This window comes from Pseudophryne corroboree, chromosome 9, assembly GCF_028390025.1.
Source record: "Pseudophryne corroboree isolate aPseCor3 chromosome 9, aPseCor3.hap2, whole genome shotgun sequence".
NCBI classification, from domain to species: Eukaryota; Metazoa; Chordata; class Amphibia; order Anura; family Myobatrachidae; genus Pseudophryne; species Pseudophryne corroboree.
Genome location: NC_086452.1, coordinates 342,719,203 through 342,743,803, shown reverse-complemented (window position 1 = coordinate 342,743,803; position 24,601 = coordinate 342,719,203). Strand labels below are relative to the sequence as shown.

At 47.1% G+C, this 24,601-nt stretch overlaps 1 protein-coding gene across 7 annotated transcripts in view; it reads right to left on the bottom strand.

Annotated features, from left to right (window-relative positions):
• The window catches only part of PBRM1 (polybromo 1), a 262,604-nt gene that overhangs the window by 14,597 nt on the left and 223,406 nt on the right, over window positions 1-24,601 (bottom strand). For 2 of the 7 annotated variants that reach the window (XM_063940622.1, XM_063940626.1), the window contains 2 exons: window positions 22,541-22,738; window positions 20,800-20,967 (listed from right to left, as the gene is read on the bottom strand). In XM_063940622.1, coding sequence (XP_063796692.1) covers window positions 20,800-20,967; window positions 22,541-22,738 — 366 coding nt within the window. The remainder of the gene's footprint in view (window positions 1-20,799; window positions 20,968-22,540; window positions 22,739-24,601) is intronic. The other 5 variants (XM_063940623.1, XM_063940627.1, XM_063940625.1 and 2 more) reach the window with 3 other exon arrangements.

Sequence of the window (24,601 nt, the reverse complement as noted above, 5' to 3'; positions counted from 1 at the left end):
CACCATGTCGAATACTGATACCATGAAGCCCAGCACCTGCATCGCCGAATGTATCGACACTTGCGGACGAGAAAGGAAGCAACGAATCCTGTCCTGAAGCTTCAGGACTTTCTCCTGAGACAAGAACAACCGCTGGTTGCGAGTGTCCAAAAGCGCTCCAAGGTGCACTATGCTCTGAGCAGGGACCAGGGAGGATTTCTTCCAGTTGATGAGCCACCCGTGGGCTTGTAGAAACCGGACAGTCATATCAGATGACGTAGGAGAATTTCTGGGGAATTTGCCAGGATTAACAAGTCGTCCAGATACGGCAGTATCCTGACCCCTTGACGGCGGAGTACCACCGTCATCACCGCCATAACTTTGGTGAAGACTCGCGGAGCCGTAGTTAAACCAAAATTTAACGCCCGAAACTGGTAATGGAGGTTGCCAATCGCAAACCTCAGGTATTGCTGATGTGACACTGCTATAGGAATATGCAGGTAAGCATCCTGTATGTCCAGGGAGACAATGTAGACCCCAGGTTCCAAGGCCAGAACTATAAAGCGAAGGGTTTCCATACGGAACTTGGAAACTTTCACAAACCTGTTCAATGCCTTGAGGTTGAGAATGGGCCAGGAGGACCCATTCGGTTTCTGGACTAGAAACAGCGGAGAATAGTACCCCCGGCTCCTCTGAGCAAGAGGCACCTGTACTACGACTCCTGAATGTAGAGTGTTTGCCTTTGTCTGGTCCAAAATCGATGAGGGGGTCGATGAGGGGATCCGGAAAAATCGATGAGGGGGTCGGTTTTTGAAGGCTATGGCGTAACCTCGAGTGACGACTTCCCGTACCCAGGCATCTGAAGTGGTCTTCAACCCTTCCTGGGTATACCCTAGAAGCCGGCCCCCCACCCTGGGATCCCCCAGGGGGAGGCCCGCCCCATCATGCGGCAGGCTTATCAGTCTTGGAAGCTGGCTGACGGGCAGCCCAGGCTCTTTTGGTCTTCAGCTTACCAGGTTTAGAAGTGCGGGCCTGCTTGTTGTACGCCTGACCTTTTGCTTTACCTGAAGGATGAAAGGGGCGAAAGGAAGTACCTTTAGCCTTCGACACAGAAGGAGCGGTACTTGGCAGACAGGAAGTTTTGGCAGTAGCCAAGTCAGCCACTATTTTATTTGAGTCCTCCCCAAACAGAATATCTCCCTTGAAAGGGAGTACCTCCAGGGTTTTCCTAGAGTCCAGATCCACAGACCAGGATCTCAGCCACAATATCCGGCGAGCCAGGACTGATGTAGTAGAGGCCTTGGCTACTAGGATACCGGCATCAGAAGCCGCCTCTTTAATATAGTGAGAAGCTGTGACAATATATGACAAGCATTGTCTAGCATGGTCAGAAGAGACTTCAGCCTCTAACTCCAAGGCCCATGCTTCAATAGCCTCTGCAGCCCATGTTGCTGAATAGTGGGCCTTTGTGCAGCACCCGTGAGGGTGTAAATCGCTTTCAGACAACCCTCCACACGTTTATCCGTAGGCTCTTTTAGAGACGTGATGGTAGTGACAGGTAGAGCTGAGGAAACCACCATCCTAGCCACATGCGAGTCTACTGGAGGATGCGTTTCCCAATTTCTCTATCGTCCTAGTGGATGCTGGGGTTCCTGAAAGGACCATGGGGAATAGCGGCTCCGCAGGAGACAGGGCACAAAAAGTAAAGCTTTTTCAGATCAGGTGGTGTGCACTGGCTCCTCCCCCTATGACCCTCCTCCAGACTCCAGTTAGATTTTTGTGCCCGGCCGAGAAGGGTGCAATCTAGGTGGCTCTCCTAAAGAGCTGCTTAGACAAAGTTTAGCTAGGTTTTTTATTTTACAGTGATTCCTGCTGGCAACAGGATCACTGCAGCGAGGGACTGAGGGGAGAAGGAGTCAACTCACCTGCGTGCAGGATGGATTGGCTTCTTGGCTACTGGACATCAAGCTCCAGAGGGACGATCACAGGTACAGCCTGGATGGTCACCGGAGCCGCGCCGCCGGCCCCCTTGCAGATGCTGAAGTCAGAAGAGGTCCAGAATCGGCGGCTGAAGACTCCTGCAGTCTTCTAAAGGTAGCGCACAGCACTGCAGCTGTGCGCCATTTTCCTCTCAGCACACTTCACACGGCAGTCACTGAGGGTGCAGGGCGCTGGGAGGGGGGCGCCCTGGGAGGCAAATGAATACCTATAAAGGCTAAAAATACCTCACATATAGCCCCTAGAGGCTATATGGAGATATTTAACCCCTGCCTGATTTTTCTAAATAGCGGGAGACGAGCCCGCCAGAAAAGGGGCGGGGCCTATCTCCTCAGCACACGGCGCCATTTCCTCTCACAGCTCCGCTGGTCAGGACGGCTCCCAAGTCTCTCCCCTGCACTGCACTACAGAAACAGGGTAAAACAGAGAGGGGGGGGCAAATTTATGGCGATATTTTGATATAACAAAGCAGCTATAAGGGAGCACTTATTATAAGGCTATCCCTGATATATATATATAGCGCTTTTGGTGTGTGCTGGCAAACTCTCCCTCTGTCTCCCCAAAGGGCTAGTGGGTCCTGTCTTCGTTAGGAGCATTCCCTGTGTGTCTGCTGTGTGTCGGTACGTGTGTGTCGACATGTATGAGGACGATATTGGTGTGGAGGCGGAGCAATTGCCAAATATGAGGATGTCACCCCCTAGGGAGTCGACACCAGAATGGATGCCTTTATTTATGGAACTACGGGATAGTGTCAACACGCTAAAGCAGTCGTTTGACGACATGAGGCGGCCGGACAATCAATTAGTGCCTGTCCAGGCGACTCAAACACCGTCAGGGGCTGTGAAACGCCCTTTGCCTCAGTCGGTCGACACAGACCCAGACGCAGGCACTGACTCCAGTGGTGACGGTGACGATTCAACCGTATTTTCCAGTAGGGCCACACGTTATATGATTTTGGCAATGAAGGAGGCGTTACATTTAGCTGATACTACAGGTACCACTAAACAGGGTATTATGTGGGGTATGAAAAAACTACCTATAGTTTTTCCTGAATCAGAAGAATTAAATGACGTGTGTAATGAAGCGTGGGTTGCCCCTGATAAAAAGCTGATAATTTCAAAGAAATTATTGGCATTATACCCTTTCCCGCCAGAGGTTAGGGAGCGCTGGGAAACACCTCCTAGGGTGGACAAGGCGCTAACACGCTTATCTAAACAAGTGGCGTTACCCTCTCCTGAGACGGCCGCACTTAAAGATCCATCAGATAGGCGGATGGAAAATATCCAAAAAAGTATATACACACATGCAGGTGTTATACTACGACCAGCTGTAGCGACTGCCTGGATGGGCAGTGCTGGGGTAGTTTGGTCAGAGTCCCTGATTGAAAATATTGATACCCTGGACAGGGACAATATTTTACTGTCGTTAGAACAAATAAAGGATGCATTTCTTTATATGCGTGATGCACAGAGGGATATCTGCACACTGGCATCACGGGTAAGTGCTATGTCCATTTCGGCCAGAAGAGCTTTATGGACGCGACAGTGGACAGGCGATGCGGATTCAAAACGGCATATGGAAGTTTTGCCGTATAAAGGGGAGGAGTTATTTGGAGTCGGTCTATCAGATTTGGTGGCCACGGCTACAGCCGGGAAATCCACCTTTCTACCTCAAGTCACTCCCCAACAGAAAAAGGCACCGACTTTTCAACCGCAGCCCTTTCGTTCCTTTAAAAATAAGAGAGCAAAGGGCTATTCATATCTGCCACGAGGCAGAGGTCGAGGGAAGAGACAGCAACACGCAGCTCCTTCCCAGGAACAGAAGCCCTCCCCGGCTTCTACAAAAGCCTCAGCATGACGCTGGGGCTTCTCAAGCGGACTCGGGGACGGTGGGCGGTCGTCTCAAAAATTACAGCGCGCAGTGGGCTCACTCGCAAGTAGATCCCTGGATCCTGCAGATAATATCTCAAGGGTACAGGTTGGAATTAGAGACAGATCCACCTCGCCGTTTCCTGAAGTCTGCTTTACCAACGTCCCCCTCCGAAAGGGAGACGGTTTTGGAAGCCATTCACAAGCTGTACTCTCAGCAGGTGATAGTCAAGGTACCTCTTCTACAACAAGGGAAGGGGTATTATTCCACTCTTTTTGTGGTACCGAAGCCGGATGGCTCGGTAAGGCCTATTCTAAATCTGAAGTCCTTGAACCTGTACATAAAGAAGTTCAAGTTCAAGATGGAGTCACTCAGAGCAGTGATAGCGAACCTGGAAGAGGGGGACTTTATGGTATCCTTGGACATCAAGGATGCGTATCTCCACGTTCCAATTTACCCCTCACACCAGGGGTACCTCAGGTTCGTTGTACAAAACTGTCACTATCAGTTTCAGACGCTGCCGTTCGGATTGTCCACGGCACCTCGGATCTTTACAAAGGTAATGGCCGAGATGATGATTCTTCTTCGAAGAAAAGGCATATTAATTATCCCATACTTGGACGATCTCCTAATAAGGGCGAGGTCCAGAGAACAGCTAGAGATGGGATTAGCACTGTCTCAAGAAGTGCTAAAACAGCACGGGTGGATTCTGAATATTCCAAAATCCCAGTTAATGCCGACAACTCGTCTGCTGTTCCTAGGGATGATTCTGGACACGGTTCAGAAAAAGGTTTTTCTCCCGGAGGAAAAAGCCAAGGAGTTATCCGACCTTGTCAGGAACCTCCTAAAACCAGGAAAGGTGTCTGTACATCAATGCACAAGAGTCCTGGGAAAAATGGTGGCTTCTTACGAAGCAATTCCATTCGGCAGATTCCACGCAAGAATTTTCCAAAGGGATCTGTTGGACAAATGGTCAGGGTCGCATCTTCAGATGCACCTACGGATAACCCTGTCTCCAAGGACAAGGGTGTCTCTTCTGTGGTGGTTGCAGAGTCCTCATCTATTGGAGGGCCGCAGATTCGGCATACAGGATTGGATCCTGGTGACCACGGACGCCAGCCTGAGAGGCTGGGGAGCAGTCACACAAGGAAGAAACTTCCAGGGAGTATGGACGAGCCTGGAAACGTCTCTTCACATAAACATTCTGGAACTAAGAGCAATATACAATGCTCTAGGCCAGGCAGAACCTCTGCTTCAGGGAAAACCGGTGTTGATCCAGTCGGACAACATCACGGCAGTCGCCCATGTGAACAGACAGGGCGGCACAAGAAGCAGGAGTGCAATGGCAGAAGCTGCAAGGATTCTTCGCTGGGCAGAGAATCATGTGATAGCACTGTCAGCAGTGTTCATCCCGGGAGTGGACAACTGGGAAGCAGACTTCCTCAGCAGACACGATCTTCACCCGGGAGAGTGGGGACTTCATCCAGAAGTCTTCCACATGCTGGTAACCCGTTGGGAAAGACCAATGGTGGACATGATGGCGTCTCGCCTCAACAAAAAACTGGACAGGTATTGCGCCAGGTCAAGAGATCCGCAGGCAATAGCTGTGGACGCGCTGGTAACGCCTTGGGTGTACCAGTCGGTGTATGTGTTTCCTCCTCTGCCTCTCATACCAAAAGTATTGAGAATTATACGGCAAAGAGGCGTAAGAACGATACTAGTGGTTCCGGATTGGCCAAGAAGGACTTGGTACCCGGAACTTCAAGAGATGATCACGGAAGATCCGTGGCCTCTACCTCTAAGGAGGGACTTGCTTCAGCAGGGTCCCTGTCTGTTTCAAGACTTACCGCGGCTGCGTTTGACGGCATGGCGGTTGAACGCCTGATCCTAAAGGAAAAAGGCATGCCGGAAGAAGTCATTCCTACTTTGATTAAAGCAAGGAAGGAAGTAACCGTGCAACATTATCACCGAATTTGGCGAAAATATGTTGCGTGGTGCGAAGATCGGAGTGCTCCGACGGAGGAATTTCAACTGGGTCGATTCCTACATTTCCTGCAATCAGGATTGTCTATGGGTCTCAAATTGGGATCTATTAAGGTTCAAATTTCGGCCCTGTCGATTTTCTTTCAAAAAGAATTGGCTTCAGTCCCTGAAGTCCAGACCTTTGTTAAGGGAGTGCTGCATATACAGCCTCCTGTGGTGCCTCCAGTGGCACCGTGGGATCTCAATGTGGTTTTGGACTTTCTAAAATCTCATTGGTTTGAACCACTAAATAAGGTGGATTTGAAATATCTCACTTGGAAAGTGACCATGCTTCTAGCCCTGGCTTCTGCCAGGAGAGTATCAGAATTGGCAGCTTTATCTTACAAAAGCCCATATCTGATTTTCCATTCGGACAGGGCAGAACTGCGGACTCGTCCGCATTTTCTCCCTAAGGTGGTGTCAGCATTTCATCTGAACCAGCCTATTGTAGTGCCTGCGGCTACAAGTGACTTGGAGGACTCCAAGTTACTGGACGTTGTCAGAGCATTAAAAATATATATTGCAAGGACAGCTGGAGTCAGAAAATCTGACTCGTTGTTTATATTGTATGCACCCAACAAGATGGGTGCTCCTGCGTCTAAGCAGACGATTGCTCGTTGGATCTGTAGCACAATCCAACTTGCACATTCTGTGGCAGGCCTGCCACAGCCTAAATCTGTAAAGGCCCACTCCACAAGGAAGGTGGGCTCATCTTGGGCGGCTGCCCGAGGGGTCTCGGCATTACAACTTTGCCGAGCAGCTACGTGGTCAGGGGAGAACACGTTTGTAAAATTTTACAAATTTGATACTCTGGCTAAGGAGGACCTGGAGTTCTCTCATTCGGTGCTGCAGAGTCATCCGCACTCTCCCGCCCGTTTGGGAGCTTTGGTATAATCCCCATGGTCCTTTCAGGAACCCCAGCATCCACTAGGACGATAGAGAAAATAAGATTTTACTTACCGATAAATCTATTTCTCGGAGTCCGTAGTGGATGCTGGGCGCCCATCCCAAGTGCGGATTATCTGCATAAATTGTACATAGTTATTGTTAACTAATTCGGGTTATTGTTGAAGGAAGCCATCTTTCAGAGGCTCCGCTGTTATCATACTGTTAACTGGGTTTAGATCACAGGTTGTACGGTGTGATTGGTGTGGCTGGTATGAGTCTTACCCGGGATTCAAAATCCTCCCTTATTGTGTACGCTCGTCCGGGCACAGTACCTAACTGGAGTCTGGAGGAGGGTCATAGGGGGAGGAGCCAGTGCACACCACCTGATCTGAAAAAGCTTTACTTTTTGTGCCCTGTCTCCTGCGGAGCCGCTATTCCCCATGGTCCTTTCAGGAACCCCAGCATCCACTACGGACTCCGAGAAATAGATTTATCGGTAAGTAAAATCTTATTTTTTAGACAGCTCTGGCGCGAGGGGATAGCGAGCCAACATCTTCTTTTGAGGCACAAACTTCTTTCCCGGGTTTCCCCAGGGTTCCTGACGTATGGTGGTCAGAGTGAGGTAAAACTTGTTTAACCACCTTCTGACGCTTGAACCTATCTGGTTTCTTAGGAGGGGCGGATGGCTCGGGATCATCCGTAATCTGTAAAATTAACTTAATAGCCTCCAAAAGATCAGGAACATCCACATGTGAACTACCCTTCCCATCAGCAGTATCTGTGTGAGAATCTGTGGGGTCAGTGTAAGCGCCATCTTCATCAGACGAGGTGTCAGTGACAGCAGTGGATTGTGAGGAGATAAGAGCTCGCTTAGAGGACCCCTTGGTCTTAGGCGAGCGAGGGTCAGACTTTTTAGTAGTCAGGAACTGGTTCAACTTTTTCAACTGAGCAGATAAATTGTCCGCCCAAGGCGGGTTAGCTGCGGGGACCACATACGGTTGCACCGGCATAGGAGGTCCCATAGGGGGTGTTAGTTTAGTAACTAGCGTATGTAGAAGCGTGGAGAAAGTAGCCCACGGTGGGTCATTATGTACCCCCATTGCCACAGTCCCACTGGGGGGCAAGGAGCCCCCAGAACCAGAGCCCACAGCTGCTATAGTCTCCTCATAGGGGTCTGTGGCTTCAGCAACACCGGCAGTGTGTTCAGCCCCAGAACCGTTACCTTCAGAAGCAGACATGATATAACTTGCAGTATCAGGTAACACAGTACAATTGGCAGCAGCACAATACCTCTTACCCAAACCCCTGCACAGTGTAGTCAGCACAAGAAGAGATACAGGAGAGATATGGTGACTAAAATCACAGAGAAAAATACATATTCGAGTATATCTTGTGAAAATCCTATATAATTATAAAACCTGACGCACCAAGCCCCCTCAGGTTATAGAATATAGGGATAGCAAGGTGAGTGAGAGACACGGAATGGAAACCACTCAGCAAGCTAATGCACACACATATAGACACATGTAAACAATGCAGAGGTTATTACTAACAATAATACTGCACTGGACCAGCTTATATAGCTATGTAGTCAATAGATATAACACTGCACAGTAAGTACTGGATGTATATCACAGGGTACTTGTACCAGAGAACCGTGACTAAATGCACTCTTTCTTAACTAACACGGTCTAATTGACATGTAGAATACTTAAGTGTCATGTAAAGTCACAGCGCTGACAACCAGGCGGCTTTACACAGGAGGATTTGCCCAAGCAGTCCCAGGAACAGTGTAGCTGAGAGAAATGGCGCCCAAACACTGACAGGGAGTTAGGGAGAGACAGATATGCAGCTCCAGGGCGGGAACATTTGCTGGAAATGGCGCCCTGGGGCTGGGGCTCCAGGTCTAAGCCTTATCCCCCTGCTGGCAAAACCACCGGGTACTGTGGGCTACTAGTAAAACAGTTTTAAGGGAAAACCTGACCTGCACCCATGCCCTGGTGATCTAGTGGGATCGCCTGTACTGCCAGAGTCCACCGCCAGCGCGCGCGGCCCGCCTCCCACTGACCGCGCCGGATCGCGATAAAGTACGGGTCCCGCAAGCAGGACCCACTCACCACCTCCCGAAGCGCGGCATGCGATCCCGGAGAGCCCCCGTCGTGTGTGCCTGACTTTAGAAGAAAACCGGAGCCTCCTGCTGTAGTTACCTGGCAACCAGGGCTCGGGAGTGTACAGCGCCGCTGGGGAGAGATGGAGCTGCAGCAGTGAATGTCACTAGACATGTACACACTGCTGCAGCCCTTGAAGTCTTCACTTTTCTTCTCAAAAAGCTCTTCTTAGGGCTTCCCAGAGCAGCCCCTCTGTTATGTGCCTGCTATCTGCGGCACCAACTACAAAACTGAGCTCCTGTGCAGGGAGGCGGGGTTATAGAGGAGGCGGCGCTTTGCATTCTGGGAACAGTCAAAGCTTTTAAGCCTGTTGGTGCCTCGGCTCAAGATCCTACTCTACACCCCTATGTCGTTCCTTGTGGAGCCCATTGTACCCCGCAGCAGAAATAGTCTTATAAAACCATTCTATGAAAATTACGGTGTATATGTATATACTGATGCAGCAGATCTTTCTGTAGAGGACGATGCCTCCCAGGATCCACCGATATGCTTAGCATACCAGAGTACCAAGCGGTTTATTTGTCAATCCAGGTTTACCAAGTTTAATCGGAAACCCTTTCTTTTTTGTTTGCCTGAGAACACAAGGGAGCCTGCAAGCAGAAGAAAACTTTCAAGGTGGAGAGACCAAGCTCCCTGCATAAAGGTATTCCAGCTTCACCCCCTAAATGTACAATGCAGCTATCCCTAGAATCAAGTGTTATGCACAAAAAAAGAACTATGATGATATTCTTCCCCTGAAGAAGTCTTGCAGGGGAGAACATAATATCTCTGGGTGTCCAACACCCTTGCCTGAAGGGTACTGATCTAGTTTTCCAGCAGGAAAATCCTCTGCAGTGTTTCCAAACCCTGTAACAGCAAGCACTGACTGGGAACCAGATTCTATCTGTGGAAAATCCATCCCTACAACAGTAAAACTTCCAGCCCTAAACAAAAGATCCTGGACCCTGAATCTGACAAGACGCTAACGCCTGCCCCAATTCAGTTCTAACATGGACCTCTCTACTTCAAGGACGGTGTACAGGAATCAGAGGCTGAAAATGGATCAACATGTCTTGTCCTGCTCAGATAATCTGCCCATGACTAAACATAGAGGGTATGGTCTGACTGATGTCTAAGCCTTTTTCTCTGTTAAAAGAAAACCAGTCGCTTTCTCCAAACGTAATCTTTTCATCAAATGGCAATGCCTCCAAGGATCTCTGAGTCTACTATCCAGGACCTGCATCCCCAAAGTTACCAGATACTACTTTGACCTGATCTGTTAAGGCCACAAAGTAGAACCTAGGATGGTCCAATTGTACACCTTTCTACAAGAACCTCTGAACATTTGTCTATAATGATACTAGATTAGGTCTTTGTACCACACTCCCAGCTATATACTGTAAATGGACTTCAAAATGCTTTTGTATTTTCGGTCTGTTCCACACTTCAGATAGGCTTGTCCCTGGAATCGGAAGTGTGGACTATGTACATAGTCTGATGGACTGCAATCACTAAGTTATAAATGCCTTGGCCACCCCTCGCTTCATATATATGAGAAATTGAGTAATTACAAAATCATTCTGAAGTTCTTGCAAAGAGAAATTTGAATCTGAAGAAAACTTTCAAGTGGACCTAATCTACACGTGGTCAGTTGTGTGACCTAGAGAACCATGAATCTACTAAAAGAGAGGTTTCCAAACCCCAAACAGGTAACTGTTTGAAAATTTCTGTCTGTGGAAGCAGGTGGGATAGTACTGTGCCAGCAAAATAGATGAACTCACCTGTGCATCATTAACCACTTAAATTACAATTTCCCCCCCCCCCCCCAAAAAAAAAAACCGCTCACAAATTGACGGTTATTTTTATGAGTGAATTAGGTAAAGAACATTAATTTAACCTCATCCAAAATGATTTTAGTTGAAAAATAAGAAAACGTTGACTTTTTTTTTTTTTTAAATACCCCCCACCCAAAACATCGAACCACTGGCCGAGAACATCGGAAACATTGCATCCATTGCGACATTACTTTTTACTTGGGGGTGGGGGGGTGGTTGGTTTACACTTCCCCAGCGGCTGCTATTGCCTGCAGCCGCTGGGTTGGGGGTCCTGACTGATCAGCAATGATCAGCAGCACAGCAACACTGAGGGGAGGGTGCAGGGAGGAAGGGACCTTCCGGTCCCTGACAGCAGCAGCGGAGGTTCCCTTTCTTGCAGCTGCTAACACAGTTTATCTGACTAGTCACATCCTGTGCGACCAGGTCACATAAAGCACTTGCTGGTATGGTCACATCTGATGCGACCATGCCAGGCAAGTGATTAAAGAAAGCCACAAATAACCACCTGTGTGCGATTTTTGAGTTCTGGAGTTCAGAATCACTGTTCTAAAGGTATTTCTCTTTTCTCGTAGTCCGTAGAGGATGCTGGGGTCCATATTAGTACCATGGGGTATAGACGGGTCCACCAGGAGCCATTGGCACTTTAAGAGTTTAACAGTGTGGGCCGGCTCCTCCCTCTATGCCCCTCCTACCAGACTCAGTTTAGAAAATGTGCCCGGAGGAGCCGGTCACAGCTAGGGGAGCTCTACAGAGCTTCTTTAGTAAAGTTTTTTTTAGAATTTGTTATTTTACAAGGAGGCTGCTGGCAACAGCCTCCCTGCTTCGAGGGACTGAGAGGGGGAGCAGTGTCCGCCCTGCGGGGTCTGAGCCACTGTCTCCGCTGACTGGACACTGAGCTCCAGAGGGGATAGATCGCTCTCCGCCGCAGGGGAACGCTCACCCCGGCAGCATGTTGCCACCCCCTTGCAGAGCTGAAGTGTGGCGAGTGAGTCATCGGCTCCCTGGCAAGCGGGGCGCCGATGTGAAGATGGCGGCTACAGGGTAGGGAGCGCAGTACTGACTGCGCTCCGAGGGCTCAGCGGCACATGGTGCGGCGCTGTGAGGGGCGCCTTAACCCTACACTGACCAGAAAGCCTGTTGGGGTCCTCAGATCTCAGCCAGCAGAAAATCCTCAGGCCAGTATAATTTTGGAAGAGCGGGAAGACAGCACCATTAAGGGGGCGGAGCTTCTCCTCAGAGTGGACCCAGCAGCGTTCAGCGCCATTTTCCTGCCTACAGACACGCTGCCTGTGAAGAGAAGTCCCTCCAGAGCAACTCCAGCTATCTGTACGGTACCAGGGGGTTGTAGAAGGGAGGGGAGGCTGTGTATAGACTGTTTCACCTATTAAGGGACACAGGGGGTAATTCCAAGTTGATCGCAGCAGGAAATTTTTTAGCAGTTGGGAAAACCATGTGCACTGCAGGGGAGGCAGATATAACGTGCAGAAAGAGTTAGATTTGGGTGGGTTATTTTATTTCTGTGCAGGGTAAATACTGGCTGCTTTATTTTTACACTGCAAATTAGATTGCAGATTGAACACACCACACCCAAATTTAACTCTCTCTGCACATGTTAAATCTGCCTCCCCTGCAGTGCACATGGTTTTGCCCAACTGCTAAAAAATTTAATGCTGCGGTCAACTTGGAATTACCCCCACAGTCAGCGCTGGTTAAGGGTCTCCCTATACCTGTATAGCGCTGTATGTGGGTTTGCTCCAATCTCTGTATCTCTCTGCCATTCTTGGGTGGGGGGGGGGGGGGGACGACTCTGTCTGCCCTGTACCCTGTGTGTATGTGGGGTATGCAAGCAACCATGTCTAGAGACTCTGTCTCATATGCTGCATATGTCCTATATCTTCTCAGGAAGATCCCATCCCATGTAATCAGGATTGCACTGCTGTTGCGCAGATCCCGGCTAGGGAACCAGAGTGGTTAGCCTCTCTTAGGGGGGCTATTTCTCAGATTTCTGAAAGGGTTGCAAGGACTGAGCATGCAACTCAGGTATTGCAGTCCTCTATGGCTGTATGGTCCGATACTGCTCTCCCGGGGGCCCCCTGCTGTATATTCTCACAAGCGTGCTCTTGCTCAAATTACGCAGGATGACACGGATACAGATTCTGACACAGCAGGCGGTGATGGGGATGTGTCAAGGGGGACGGCATCACTTGCTAAGGGGGTGCAGTTGATTATTGAGGCCATGCAGGATGTGTTAAATATTTCTGACACACCTCCTGAGCAGGTTGAGGAGGCCTTTTTCACAGACAGTAATAAAGCCCCTCTCCCCTTCCCTGCTTCTAAGGAATTAAATGCCATTTTTGAAAAGGCCTGGGAAAACCCGGAGAAAAAATTCCAGATCCCTAAAAGAGTTCTGGTTGCTTTTCCCTTCCCGGAGGATGATAGAAAAAAATGTGAGTCCCCGCTTATAGTTGACGTCTTTGTTTCCAGGCTGTCAAAACAAGGCATTTTGCCTGTCCCTGGATCTATCGCGTTGAAAGACCCGGCGGATCGGAAGGTGGATGCTACACTCAAATCCATATACACGACTTCAGGGTCGATACTGCGGCCTACTATTGCAGGTGCATGGATTTCAAAAGCAATATCAAAGTGGTCAATCACTCTGCAGAAGGACTTGACTACAATGTATAAAGGTGACGTTGATTTGTTTTTACATAACATACAGAATTCTGCAGGGTTTCTGGTGGAATCCATGAAGGATCTGGGTTCCATGGCTGTGGGGATCTCCTCCATGTCCGTCTCATCTCGCAGGGGTCTCTGGCTGCGCCAATGGTCTGAGGACGCGGAATCCAGGAAAAGTGTGGAGAGCCTACTGGAAATAGATCAGGTGGGAGCGAGACTCCGGCATTTCAGCCACGCCTGGTGTCGTCCGGCCTGGATCCCTGGGTACAGGATATTGTGTCCCGGGGGTACAGGCTGGCGTTTCAAACGCTCCCACCTCACCGATTCTTCAAATCAGGCTTGCCGGCAGACAGAGCTATTTTACTGAATGCTATCCAAAAATTGGTATTGTCGGAGGTCATTGTTTCAGTTCCACTTCATCAGTTGAACAAAGGTTACTATTCAAACCTTTTTGTGGTACCGAAGCCGGATGGTTCGGTCAGGCCAATTCTGAACTTGAAATCACTGAACCCTTATCTCAGGAACTTCAAATTCAAAATGGAGTCTCTGCGAGCGGTTATCTCAGGACTGACGGAGGGAGAGTTCCTGGTGTCCCTGGACATCAAGGATGCGTACCTCCACATTCCCATTTGGTCGCCGCATCAGGCATCTCTCAGGTTTGCACCGTTAGACGATCACTATTAGTTTCAGGCAACGCCATTTGGTTCTCCACAGCACCGAGGATCTTCACCAAGGTGATGGCAGTGATGATGGTTCTCCTCCGCAAGCACGGGGTGAACATAATTCCGTATCTGGACGACCTGCTGCTCAGGGAGAAGTTGATAAGATCCATTGCTCTCACGACGCATCTGCTGAAGGAGCACGGTTGGATCCTGAATCTTCCAAAGTCTCATCTGGAGCCGACAAGGAGGCTGTCTTTCCTGGGGATGATCCTCGACACAGAGGTGCAGAGGGTGTTTCTACCGGTGGAGAAAGCGTTGGTGATTCAAACAATGGTCCGGGATGTCTTGAAGCCGGCCCGGGTATCGGTTCATCGGTGCATCGGCCTTCTGGGGAAGATGGTTTCCTCCTACTAGGCTCTGCAGTACGGAAAATTTCATGCTCAGTCCTTTCAACTTGATCTCTTGCACCAGTGGTCGGGATCCCACCTACATATGCACCAGAGGATACGTCTGCGCCAAAAGCAAGGATTTTGCTCCTCTGGTGGCTGCAACTACCTCACCTTCTGGAGGGCCGAAGGTTCAGGGTTCAGGACTGGATCCTTCTAACCATGGATGCAAGTCTAAGAGGTTGGGGAGCAGTCGCTCAAGGGGAAACCTTCCAAGGAAGGTGGTTAAGTCAGGAATCCCTTCTTCCGATAAACATCCTGTAGATAAGAGCCGTATACAACGGCCTTCTTCAAGCGGCACACCTTCTACAGGATCGGGCTGTTCAGGTGCAGTCGGACAACGTGACAACAGTGGCCTACATAAACCGACAAGGCAGAACGAAGAGCAGGGCTGCAATGTCAGAGGTGACAAGGATCCTCCTCTGGGCAGAAAGGCAAGCTGTAGCGATGTCAGCAATCTTCATTCCGGGAGTACACAACTGGGAAGCGGACTTCCTCAGCAGACACAATCTCCATCCAGGAGAGTGCGGCCTCCACCCGGAGGTGTTCCAGGAGGTTACCGGTTGGTGGGGGGTTCCTCACATAGACATGATGGCCTACTGCCTCAACAAAAAGCTGAGGAGGTACTGTTCCAGGTCAAGACCCCCACAGGCAGTGGCGATGTACGCACTAGTAATGCAGTGGGTGTTCACGTCAGTGTATGTGTTCCCTCCACTTCCTCTTATCCCAAGAGTTCTACAACTTGTAATAAGAACAGAAGTTCTGGCAATCCTCATTGCTGCGGAGTGGCCAAGGAAGGTGGTTAAGTCAGGAATCCCTTCTTCCAATAAACATCCTGGAGCTAAGAGCCGTATACAACGGCCTTCTTCAAGCGGCACACCTTCTACAGGATCGGGCTGTTCAGGTGCAGTCGGACAACGTGACCACAGTGGCCTACATAAACCGACAAGGCGGAAAGAAGAGCAGGGCTGCAATGTCAGAGGTGACAAGGATCCTCCTCTGGACAGAAAAGCACGCTGTAGCGATGTCAGCAATCTTCATTCCGGGAGTAGACAACTGGGAAGCGGACTTCCTCAGCAGACACAATCTCCATCCAGGAGAGTGGGGCCTCCACCCGGAGGTGTTCGAGGAGGTAACCGGTTAGTAGGGGGTTCCTCACATAGACACGATGGCCTCCCGCCTCAACAAGAAGCTGAGGAGGTACTGTTCCAGGTCGAGAGACCCACAGGCAGTGGCGGTGTACGCACTAGTAACGCAGTGGGTGTTCACGTCAGTGCATGCGTTCCCTCCACTTCCGCTTATCCCAAGAGTTCTACAACTTGTAAAAATAACAGAAGTTCTGGCAAGTCTCATTGCTCCGGACTGGCCACGGAGGGCTTGGTACGCGGATCTGCTGGATCTACTGCTGGAAGATCCAAGGCCTCTGCCTCTTCGGGAGGATCTTCTAATACAGGGGCCGTTCGCTTATCAAGACTTACCACGGCTACGTTTGACGGCATGGCGGTTGAGCGTCAGATCTTAGCTCGGAAGGGTATTCCGAGCGAGGTTATTCCTACCTTGATACGGGCTAGGAAGGGTGTAACCTCTAAACATTACCATCGAATTTGGAAAAAATATGTGTCTTGGTGTGAATCCAATTAGTTTCCTGCGGTGGAGTTTCAACTTGGACGGTTTCTCCTTTTCCTGCAAGCAGGTGTGGATTTAGGCCTGAGATTGGGCTCCATCAAGGTCCAGATTTCAGCCTTATCCATTTTCTTCCAGAAACAACTGGCTGTCCTCCCTGAAGTTCAGACCTTTTTGAAGCGGGTTCTGCACATACAGCACCCTTTTGTGGCGCCAACGGCATCATGGGATCTTGATGTGGTGTTGCAGTTCCTGCAATCGGATTGGTTTGAGCCTCTACAGGAGGCTGAATTCAAGTTTCTCACATGGAAGGCAGTAACTTTGTTGGCCTTGGCTTCGGCTCGACGTGTGTTGGAATTGGGGGCTTTGTCCTGTGAAAGTCTCTATCTGGTCTTCCAAGAAGATAGGGCGGAACTCAGGACTCGTCCACAGTTCCTTCCTAAGGTTGTGTCAACTTCTCCTATCAACCAACCTATTGTGGTGCCAGTGGCTACTGACTCCTCAATTGCTTCAAAGGCCTTGGATGTTGTGAGGACTTTGGAGATTTATGTGAAGAGGACTGCTCGTCTCAGGAAATCTGACTCTGTTTGTCCTCTATGATCCCAAGAAAATTGGGTGTCCTGCTTCTAAGCAGTCGATTTCTCACTGGATCAGGTTCACCATTCCTGTTCTACGGCAGGATTTGCCGTGTCCAAAATCGGTTAAGGCCCACTATACTCGTAAAGTGGGTTCTTCCTGGGTGGCTGCCCGGGGTGTCTCGGCCTTACAGCTTTGCCGAGCAGCTACTTGGTCTGGTTCGAACACGTTTGCTAAGTTTTACAAGTTCAAAACTTTGGCCTCTGATGATATATATATAGTATGCTGAAAAACATCTGTGTATTGTTTACAAACGTTTCAAACAATAAGTATGTTCTTGCTTAACATGTATATACACCATTTTATGTGTAACTTCCTGCTCTTCATTGCAGGGTCGTTGTTGCTATTACTAACCACAGCCACCAGATGGGGCAGGGTTGTTAGTAGGGTCTGTAATGCACTTTAATGCCCCCTACACACACAGCGATGTGCCCGACGGGCGATACGGCACTCCCCCCCCCCCCCCCCCCCCCGTCACCTGGCTCCATAGCAGTGCATGCTAATATGGACGAGATTGTTCATATTGGCATGCATGCATAAGCGACCCGGCACCAACGATGAACGAGTGCGGGGCCGCGCATCGTTCATCGTTGGTGCCTACAAATGGAACGATATGAATGAGAACGTTCATATCGTTCAGTGTTATCGCCTAATGTGTAGGGCCCATTAGACATGCTTGTAGCAAAACAAAGTCACTATATAACTGTGTCGGTTAGTGTGACCATGACTGTAAATGCAGCCGCAAATTCACACCAAAAGCAGTTTGGTTTAGATTTTTGTGAAAATGTGTTACTTAATGATCAGTAATGACTGATTTGGCGTCACAATGACCGCCACACGAAGAAACTGTGAGGCAGCAAGGACTAATGCGAAATCACTACTTTCGCAAGGTTACCAGTGCTTTGCATGGTTTACAAAGTTCTATAAAGACTCGAGTTCCTCACAGTGGTTATCGGGTTGCTAATAAATCCGTCCTTTTTTACACTCTGACGATTCAATACCAGACCTATTGTCTCAGCATAACACTGGCAGCTGCAGTCAGATGGTACGACACTGTCGCGCAGATTCCTGCTGCTTCCGCCATCGTTGATCTCATCACAGCAGTTCGTCAGGTTCTATCGTTTAAAAAAACTAAGAAACCAATGTCAAACAATGAGGTCCTATTGTCAAACAGACAAAGGCGACTGTTTTTTTTTTTTTTTTTGCTGTTTCACTCTCATTAAGCAAATCACGGTGGCAAGATTCAGAGAAAAATAGTTTTGTCAATTAGCCGTTTCCACAGGCTATGCCAGAATCTGTGGATTCTTCAGTTTTCAATTTAAACATAAAGAATCCATATATACGGCAGCAGCTGTTTTGCTTACCCTGCTCTAGCTTGGCCAAACAGTATAGGTTACGCCTACATCAGGATGTTTCCTTTGCCCGGCTTATAATTCTACTCGATCACTGCTGTTATTCGGACGAGTATTTAGTAGTTGCATCAATGAATGTAGTACAGGTAAATTCATTTTGGTTGCTGCCTTAGGGCACTCTCATTGTGGTTTTGCCTGGCCAAGGCTAAGAAAGGCGTATTGAATCATTGCCTTACACAGGTCACATTTTATTTTGCTCTGAATACACAAATAAATTTGCTAGGGCTACCAAGGGGAACATGTTCCTATCGTTATCTCCAATTTCGGTTCAGGGATTAGATCCTTGAGGGTCTGTTTCTTTACCCCGATTCAGCGCGCCTGCGTTTGACAGGGTGGCTGTTGAAACCGATCTCTTCAGACAAGAGGGCATTCATGAGTCGGTTATACCAACCATGTTCCATGCTAGAAAGCTAGTCACAGCAGCTCATTATCACAGAATTTGGCGAGCTTATATTGGTTGGTGTGAAGCTCGGAAGTTTCTGACATGTTCTTTCAAGTTATCCCGTCTTTTGCTATTTTTTCAGACGGGGTTAGATGGAGGACTACGTTTAGCGACACTAAAGGTGCAGGTTTCTGTTTTGTCAATTTTCATTCTGCGCCATTTGGCTCTTTTGCCAACAGTGCATACGTTCCTGCAAAGTGTCCTTACAGTTCAACCTCCGTTTATACCACCTACAGCTCCATGGGACATGAATCTAGTTTTACATTTTTTGCAGTCCTCAATTTTTGAACCCTTACAACAAATGTATGTTAAATTTCTAATCTTGGAAAACAGTTTCCTATTATCCTTTCGTAATTGGGTGCATTGCCATGCAAGCCACCGTTTCTGGTGTTTCATGATAACAGAGCGGAACTTCGGACGAACACCCCTTTTCTACCAAATGTAGTATCCTCTTTTCATATAAACAACCAATCGTAGTTCCTGTTTCCTCAGAAGGTTCAAGAACTCCAGCTTCTTTGGAAGTAGTTTGCGCGCTTCACGTTTATGTAGCCCTAACATTTACAGTACAGTATGTAAAACAAATACATTGTTTGTTCTCTATGATGCAGTGAAGATAGGTTGACCAGCTTCCAAACAGACCTTGGCTAGATGGATTAAGCTGGCCACTCGTCAAGCTTATTTTGATGTTAGTTTACAACCACCTGCATCTATTCAGCATATGCGTTCTGTGGGAACGTCATGGACAGCAGGTCTTGGGGCTTCCACGAAACAACTTTGCGTGCAGCTACATGGTCATCAGTGCACACGTTTGTGCGCTTTTACAAGTTTAATACTTTTGCGGCATCAGCATCTAGCTTTGGCCGTCTACTGTTACCGATGCCAACCAGCTCTCCCGCCCAAGGGAGAAACTTTGGTACGTCCCAAGAGTACTCCAGTGACCCCTAGTGGATGAAAAAGAAAAGAGGATTTTGGTACTTACCAGGTAAATCCTTTTCTTTGAATCCATAGGGGTCACTGGACATCCACCCAGAGAAGTTTCACCTGTCTTGGGGTAAGTTTAGTATATCTTATGGTAACACTTTATCACCGGCTTGGTTAAATGTTATGGTGATTTGTTATCTGTTGTCGTGTCAACTTTCCAGTTGTCAGTTATGTTATGTTTCAACTTTCCAGTTGTCCGTTATGATATAATGTTATATGTAATTCTCCATTGTTCATCTTCTCTTTCGCTCCTGTTCGGTTCAGTAAAAAACACTGAGGTCTCTATGGGAGTATGGAGCGGGAGAAGGGTTACACATTTAAATATTTGAATGTGCCTATCCCTGCTATCGCACCGTCCATATCCCAAGAGTACTCCAGTGACCCCTATGGATTCAAAAAAAAGGATTTACCTGCTAAGTACCAAAATCCTGTTTTTTGTCCCCCCCTTGTCATGGTTTATGTCCCTTCTTCAATTTTCTGTATCCCTATTATATATTTCAATAAAATATACATTTTAAATCTGAAGGAGGGTCAATGGTAGAAGAAGCTTAATATGCAATCAACCTCTTAAGTGGTAACGGTCCCCTAAATTCAATGAGGTAAATTTACTAAAGGTTCTAAAAATTAAACGTTGTGATGTTGCCCATAGCAACCAATCATATTCTGTTTATCATTTCTCTATTGCATCCTAGAAAATGATAGACAGACAGTCTCCCTCCCTCCCATTTCCCTAATCTCACAACTCACCCTCCCTAGAGTAGGGCCATTGTGTTGAGCAACTCTGCATGTAAAGGCCACACAGTCCTTTAATAAAGAACTCACATTCCCATTCTTATAGCAGTAGTTTTCCTACTGTGTTTGACCTCTGCCCGCAATGTGAAACAAGTATACAACAAGTATACATGTGATACTATAACTATACATTAGGTAGTGGGACTAAATAAAAAGTTTTATTAAAATTGGTTTGGTGAACAGTTAATATTACATGACAAAACATCAATATTTTTGTGGATTCTCTCAAATACAATAAATAATTACACTGATAAAATGTCATAAATAAGTCTTCTTCTTTATGAAACTTTTTGCCTGAGAAAATCATTAGCATTGCTCCCACATACACACACATAACAAGTAAGATGTGGCATGGAGATGAAGTGAGTGAATGAGGTTATGACAAGCTTACCCTGCAGCGGGATGCCCGGAATGCCCGAAATGCCTGGTATACCTGGTGGAAGGAGGTGGGGGGGTGGGATCACCCCATGAAGATGAGGCTGCATGCTGCCCATGCTAATAATGCCATCAACTGAGCCCTGCATGTGTGGCAGGCCAGGCGGGTAGACCCCTATCATGCCTTGAAGAACAAACATGCATCAATAACATGCACTGTAATGGATTAATAAAAAGAAACATGCATTGCCATGATAATCTACTGTTAGTTTTGTGATGTTAATGTTTTAAACATAAATAATGCATAAGTGATTTAACAAACTTAAAATGTGCTGTTAATAGCTACATCATGAAGAAATGAAAGTTATTCAATGTGCCAATAGCTTTTAGACGTTTCCAGTGGTTTAGAAAGATTTCCACCAGCCTACACCTTAATAATACTATAGTAATACCAACATCATTTGGTGAGCTGGTCTATTTCTCTCGCTTACTGAGAATGTTTTTCTTGTCTTTTATCGTGGACATTGTATTTTATCCCTTTGCGCCACAAATTAATCTTCAAAATCAATTGGTTATGAACAATATAAAACAGCAATTATGCATTTTACTGCTATATATCTTGAACATGCAAAAATAACAAGATCTCAAATATACCTATATCTCTCCACGAATAACCCCGGAAAGCAGGGATAGTGGCAAACATTTCTTTTCCATTCCTTTTTATATGTTAAAGCCTGAAGCCTACTGATTTTAATTTTATTTTGTGGTGGCAGTGCCAGTTGTTATATGGTTTTCTAGACTGTTTTAGCTATATATTAGTTCTCATTAATTAACCAATATCATTAACATTTGATTTTCCATGTATCGTATTCCTTTCCCATTATAAACTCACTATCTTCTGCCTTTACCCTGGCTCCACTGTCTTTTCCCACAACTATCTTCTTGCTGTGCCATAACTAAATAAAGTTAAGAAAACTGTGACTTATTTCTTGAATAATTTCAGAACGGTGTAGATTTAATGATACAAATCAAAAATGATTCCGCAGTGTCCCTATTTTGTTTTATACATCGATGAAAAAGAGCTGCAATCCAAACATCCTTTATCATCATGCACAAAGGCCAATGTAGATTTAGAATAAATGTAGAAACTGATGGGAGAAAATATTAGGCCCAGTTATCCTGGTGAATCATTGGTTTCACTTTGGTTTACAATATACGGATATTCAGATTTTTTTTTAATTAAAAGTAGTACCATATCGTTCTGTTGAATATTGTCCAGAATGATTTTCCTAGCCAAACACAGCTAGTAAAAACATTGCCCTTTTTAACCATCACAATCGGAAGTGCCAGGTTTTAGAACTCAACGCTTTGTAAATAAACCCCTTGGACTGTCACGGTCATGCGGTTATTACTCATAGTATATGTCCACATAATGCAAATAGTTTTAGATCAGATATTAAGGAGTCTCTTTAAGATGTACCTGTCGACTACACAGCCTGAAGATAGCCAAAATTGTAGGCTGAACTGATATTCAGGAGAATGCAGCCTATTCCCCCAGATCTACTGACATTATTAGGGGAGTCATTCCGCAGTGATGTCACCAGTTTATAGTGAATTTATAGTTCCCATTCTAATGAATATTCGTTCAGTAACAAAAATCGCTGCCTCCACGTTGTTCATGTAACAAGTAAGCTGTTAAGAAGCCAAATCTGACATCTAAGAACACTGTGGATCTGTAAATCTCAGCACATTAATACCTTGTTTACCTGGGGCCGGTGTCATCTGCTGATTGAGCATCCCCATTGGTGTTGGCGGAGGAACAACACCCATAAGAGCTCCCACAGGTGTGCCGGCTCGGGGAGAGGAGTTCTGCTGCTGCTGCTGCTGCTGTTGTTGTTGTTGTTGCTGGGCAGCTCTCTCTCTCTCTTGTTGCTCTGCCACTTTGGCGGCACGTTCTGTTAAATTAAATTGAATTTCAAGTCAATCATAGCTCAAATGGAGGCATGTTTGTTATTACTCTGATTACAGCTTCTTTAGGAAATTAAACACGTTTTTGGGAAAACTTGAAATAGTCAGCCTTGTGGCCAATAATTTGTAGTAAAAGGTACACTTTCTTTTCACAGCAATAGTCCGAAAACCATGTGTCGGCCACTATGTGCATGTTACAACAGCTGCTCAAAGGGGTAGTCTTCAATTTGCCGGCTGTCGGGATCCCAGCGCACAGTATACCGGCACAGTAATCCCGACAGTCGGCATACCGACACTTTATCTCCCTCTTGGGGTCCACGACCCCCCTGAAGTGTGAATAAATAGCGTGGCGCGCTTATCGCGCCACCGTGCCCACAGAGTGGCGAGCGCAGCGAGCCCTCAAGGGGCTCATTTGCCCTCACCACACTGTCGGTATGATGGCGGTCGGGATTCCGGCGCCGGTATGCTGGTCGCCGGGAGCCCGGCCGCCGGCATACAATACTACACCCGCTTAAAGAGCATAACCCGACTGACCATCCCTGGGTGTCCAATTACTGCCAATACTTACACTAAGCAAATAAAGCAAGCACAATATCCGCAAAAATAATAATAATAATAATAAAAACAGCCAATAATAAAAAATACATATAGTTTATTAAAACCATAAGAGCCATGTTCTGATGGTGGATAACCAGTCAACTTGGTGCAAGTACTATAAAGTTGTATTCGGCAGGAAGTGTTCCACAAACTGCACATCTCTAAAATATAACATCTCTCAATGTTATTACACTAGATTTGTTAATGGAACTGACTGAAGTGCATGTCACTAGCATAAATAATTCTTCATTCATACTACAGAACACATTTTATTGTATTAAGAGTCCATGCTGCTATACCATGCTTCATGCCAGTGGCTCTAGTATTTAAATGAGTCACCAGCACTTGTAGGGAGGGGATCAGTATGTTATCCCAGAGGTCTCCTATACCATGCTTCATGCCAGTGGCTCTAGTATTTAAATGAGTCACCAGCACTTGTAGGGAGGGGATCAGTATGTTATCCCAGAGGTCAGGAGACCGACGCCGGGATCCCGACGGCAAGCGCAGTGTGCCTCCTTGTCGCCAGTCGCCACAAAGTTATATTCCCCATCGGGTGTTGGCGTGGACCACCACCCAAGTGGGGTTTCCAGCCGGCAGTATCCTGACAAGTGGGATCCTTAAAGCCGGTAAATTGACTGCCTCCCGACGAGTCATTAAATTATTTGCCATGAGTGTCTGGAACAATGGCAAAGGAAAGAGACAGCAATGTATCATTGCTACTTTTTCTGCACATACCTCAGAGGTGCACATGGATATGAGTGATGATTCTTTAATGATGATACAAGATTTAAAGAAAAATATCCCTCTCTCTATGATTCAGGTGAAGAATACAGAGAGACTATTTACTGTTAAAATGGAAATCATCGGGGAGAAAGGGGGGGGGGGGGGGCACTGCTAACTTTGGAGTAGTTTGTAGGCACTAAATGCTAAAAGAAAAAAACTTGTTTGTATTTGATCTCCTCACCCTTATCCAACTCCACCAATAAGAGCTCAGTTTCAAAGCTAACCATACCCACAGGGGAGAAAAAAAAGTAACCAATCAAAACAACTCTATATAAGAGCAGAGATAAAAAAAAAAGGGGGGAATTAACAATTTCTTTCTCCAACAGATAACCTTGGGGATGTTTAAAAGATGAGCATAGGGTGGTGTGCACTCAGACACTGCTGCATACAAAACTTTACCCAGTGGCAGGATCTGCAAGGCATCACCCATATTGCTGCTGGTAAGGATGAATAAAAGACCAGTTTCAAAA